At 41.6% G+C, this 4,021-nt stretch overlaps 1 protein-coding gene across 2 annotated transcripts in view; it reads right to left on the bottom strand.

Annotated features, from left to right (window-relative positions):
• PIP5K1B (phosphatidylinositol-4-phosphate 5-kinase type 1 beta) overlaps window positions 1-3,771 on the bottom strand; it is a 116,233-nt gene extending 112,462 nt beyond the window's left edge. For both annotated transcript variants that reach the window (XM_019555158.1, XM_019555159.1), the window contains exons 1-2: window positions 3,685-3,771; window positions 1,737-1,805 (exon numbers count right to left, since the gene is read on the bottom strand). In XM_019555158.1, coding sequence (XP_019410703.1) covers window positions 1,737-1,805 — 69 coding nt within the window. In that variant the 5' untranslated portion in view covers window positions 3,685-3,771. The remainder of the gene's footprint in view (window positions 1-1,736; window positions 1,806-3,684) is intronic.
• Window positions 3,772-4,021: the final 250 nt, after the last annotated feature.

The raw sequence follows: 4,021 nt of genomic DNA, 5'->3' as shown, positions 1-4,021 counted from the left end.
GTCAGGGGGCAGCAGCTTGGTGTACCTGACTGGTGCAGCACAACAAAGCCAGGATAAATCAGGTAAGGGTAAATCAGGGTGCCTGGGCATGAGGGCATAGGGTTAAGCAGCAGCAATGTTCAGACACACAGTGCAGGGGAGGGGTGGACCCAGACAGTGCAGTGATGGTGGGAGGGGTGCACTTTGCACCCAGTGCAGTAGAGGGACATGGGATGGAATAGTAGGGTGGGCACCTGCCCACAGGGTACAGCAGGAAGGCATGTGGCTCAGGGGAACAGAGGGGATACAGCCCACGGTGGTGTGGCCGCTACTAATGTAGCCCTCAGCCACTTAGAAGTGGACAGCCCTGCTCTGGAACAAAATGTAGCCCACTGATAGCATTTGAGAAAAAGAGGGAGGGAGATAATTCTTCCTTATGTATCCAAAACATTTAGTAGTTTTACTTCCAAGTCAGAGTCATGCCTAAAAGCCTCAAGAAGTTTGTGGACAACTTACTCTATACCTTAAGATTTACCTTCAGCTAAAAAAAAAAAAACAAAAACATGTAAAGGCTCCAAGTTACAAATCCTGAAATCCTGTTCCTGCCTTTGGTTCAAGGTAATTTGCATCATCACAGATCCTCAGAGGAGGTGAGAGGCTCCATACCAACTATGAACTGACTGCCCACAGGGAATCCTCTGTAAAATCCTCTGAAATATGAACTTTCATTTCTACCCAGGAGAACTTTTACAATCTTTCCTCCAATGCCTGATGAAGGGAGTTTGTGCCGAAAGCTTTCAGTTAAAGATTTTTTTTTGCAAAAAGCTTATTGGTCTAATAAAATATATCATCTCTACCACAAGTCCTGATTGCCAAGTTACAAAGATACTTGCAGTCATCCCTGGACTATTTCCCACTGTAATTAAAAGTCATTTGTAAAGGACTGAGAGAAGCAGCAACAACACTGTGCTAGATGCTGTACACACATATCAAAGACTGCTTCTCCCTAATAACCAGAAAGAATTATAACTAGCAGGCAAGCATTTGTTCACTTCAAAAACAAGGTTCTCCCCCACCCTTTTTAAATCATTACTTTAAAAGTTTATTGTTAGACACCACTTGTGCCAATGGGAATCCTACTTACTGTCAACCTCAGAGAATCAAAGGTAAAGGGGTAATGGCAAAAATATACCACACAGAACCCCTAAACTATACTACCTTGCTCTGTAATGCCTTTATAGCATCCACCCCATATATATTATCATAAGAAAGAATTAAAGACACATCATTGATTAAACAAAGTTACCTTAACAAACAAAAACCCCACAAACAAAAAACCTACACTTTCAGCAAAATATTAATGGAGGGTAATGGGGGAAAAATATTTTGTAGTCAAGATGCATGGTATAATTATTCAAAGTATTAGAGAACTTGCTGTACTAGATTTTTCTGACAGCAATGTTTATGACCAGAGATTTCTGTTGTTATAGCTTGGAAAATTCTTTGTATCTAGGAAGGTGTATTTTAAAAAGGAAAACTTTTATTGAATTAGCTTTCAAGAGTCACCTTTACTGCATATAAATACTTTGTACACTTCCCAAAAGATATAAAATATGCACACATGAACAGCAGCACACCTTTTGTTTGTTTCTTTGTTTGGTCATTTTGTTTGACTGGTAGTATCTACATATCAATATATAATACCTAGGTAGTATGAAGATAAAACAGTTTTGGGAAAGAGTTACTGGCGTTTTTACCTTTTTATATGTTTTTTCCTCATTTGGTTTTCCAGCTGTGGCATCTCCATTTTCAGTAACAGACGACATCTGAGAGAGACACAAAGCTTCAGTTTATATAGTTTATTTTAAAGGCAAAAAAGAATCTCTTCTAGTTTATTTTTCTCTGCTTACTAAGTACATGTATTTTAGAGGACAACAGATCACAAGAATAATGACTTCTTCTATAAAAAATTAGTTGCAGATGCATGTTTCTTTAACACTCTCACTTAAAATCAAGATCCAAAAGAGCAGCTAAGTCAATATTTTATATGATGTCACTTGTCTCTTTCAGTAGGCAGCCCAAGATTACCCCAGCATTTTGTGTCTCATACTGCACTAACAAGTCATATTATTAGCTTGAACTTTCACAAACTAATTCTGACCTCTAAAACATTTATGTTCTTTTGTGTTTCACTCTACCTTCCCATCCCCCTACAACTCTTTCCCAGTTAGTAGGTGGAGGTCATTGATGCTTTGGTTTAAGCATACACTTTCAGATTATTCAAGAAACAATAAGTAAAACCAGACACTGCAATAGCACCAAAAAGCTGTGGCACTGCATTATTATATGCATGATCACAGCCACCCACCTTTCTTTATGGCTCATCAGCAAGTTTCATATTTATGAAATTGCCTGTTTTCATACTTAAGCCAACTTGAAAACTTTTCTTATGGTATGTCTCTTCATGGCTCAATGCATGAAAAGACTACCAGAGCTAGTTCTGAACTGAGAAAAAGCAAGTAATATACCTGGGCAAAGCACAACATTAACATACCTTGATGGCTTTCAGTACCTGAGCCAGCCCATTTAGAACTAACTCAGGTACCTTTATACAACAATCCACTATGCTGTACAGGCATAACCTTACGCCCCTAACAGATGTTACACTCAAGAGGGTTAATCACCATTAAACACTTAGCTGGTTAATCACAACTGAATGCTTACATCTGGCTAATCAAGTCTTAAGTAGTGAACTGGTCACACATTCATTCAATTAATGGTGTGATAAAATAAGGAATAAGCACAAAGTTATTACACAAACTATACGCAATAACTCTGTGACTGCTTCCTATCACACCTTTAATTGAATCTGGCCAGTGCCCAGACTCTGGAGCACATTGAAGTTTTTCAAGACTCCTGTGGTCTCCAGAGACTGGGAGCGCTTCTCAGCCAATCAGGGCTCCCAGCCAAAGGCAAGCAGAAATCCAAAGCTTGCTACTTGCTGGTGCAGGGGAAGTCCAAGATTGGGCTCCTTCTGCACCAACAACATGGTGCCATTGGATCTGATGTGGGATCCCACAATCACACAAGTGACATGGAGACAACACGATTGTTTGGACCTGGCATCAGATCCCAACACAGCCTCCGGCCCCAGCCCACCCTCACCCCACACACAGATCCAGGGGTGACATGTCCCCTAAGACTCCCCCAGGAGTGTATGTTGTGGTGGAGGCTGTCCCACCCACTTCCATGCCCTCCAGATGAGCCACAGCACTGTCCTGTGTCCCACCCCCAACAGGCAATGCTTGCCCTTTCCCCAGCCCCACTCACTACAGGGGCCTCAATCTGGCCCCCCATGTCCCTTCCCTCCCCTACACCTCCTTTTGTCCACAGACATACAGGCTGGACTCTGCTCTCCAGGCTTCCAGCCTGCACTCCTGACCTCGTGCATGCTGTGGCTGTGCGCATGCATGCAGCATTTTATCAGCAACATTATTGCTCACATCAGCCAAAAAAAGCTGATTGCCAATAAGGTCAATTTTCCTTTTGATCGGTGCTGATATGATATGGGCTGATGTATTGGTGTACCTCTCCCACATAAGTACTGAAATAAGGTGTACTCCAAGCGTGGCAGTCCAGAGAAGAAAGAGTTTAAAGTGTATGTTAAATCCTTCTGGATTTTAGCAACAGGAGAAATCAACATACCTTTCTGAGCTAAAGTGCTAGTCATCTGGAGTGAAGAAGGAGGGTCAATCCATTCATCAATGCTGCCAATTTTTCTAAATTCCTGTTAACACAAAAATAAATCATTTATATGATCTGGAACTGATCTCTCTCTTTCTGCATTAGAATTTGACATGGCTGTCCAAGCAGACTAAAGTCTGGTTACAAGGGGTACCTATACACAAGCAGCCAGGCTGCTCCAACATGCTATAATTATAGTAAGTCTGCTGGAGCATGGCAATTACCACATTTCAGCAGCCTCCAGCACCTCATATATCAGTGTTCTCACACTTCAAAGTGATGGTGGGGGTGCTTTATC

The sequence above is a fragment of the Crocodylus porosus genome, unplaced genomic scaffold (genome assembly GCF_001723895.1).
Source record: "Crocodylus porosus isolate Cpor-Errol unplaced genomic scaffold, CroPor_comp1, whole genome shotgun sequence".
Lineage (NCBI taxonomy): Eukaryota > Metazoa > Chordata > Crocodylia > Crocodylidae > Crocodylus > Crocodylus porosus.
This window is presented reverse-complemented; position numbering and strand designations above follow the sequence as displayed.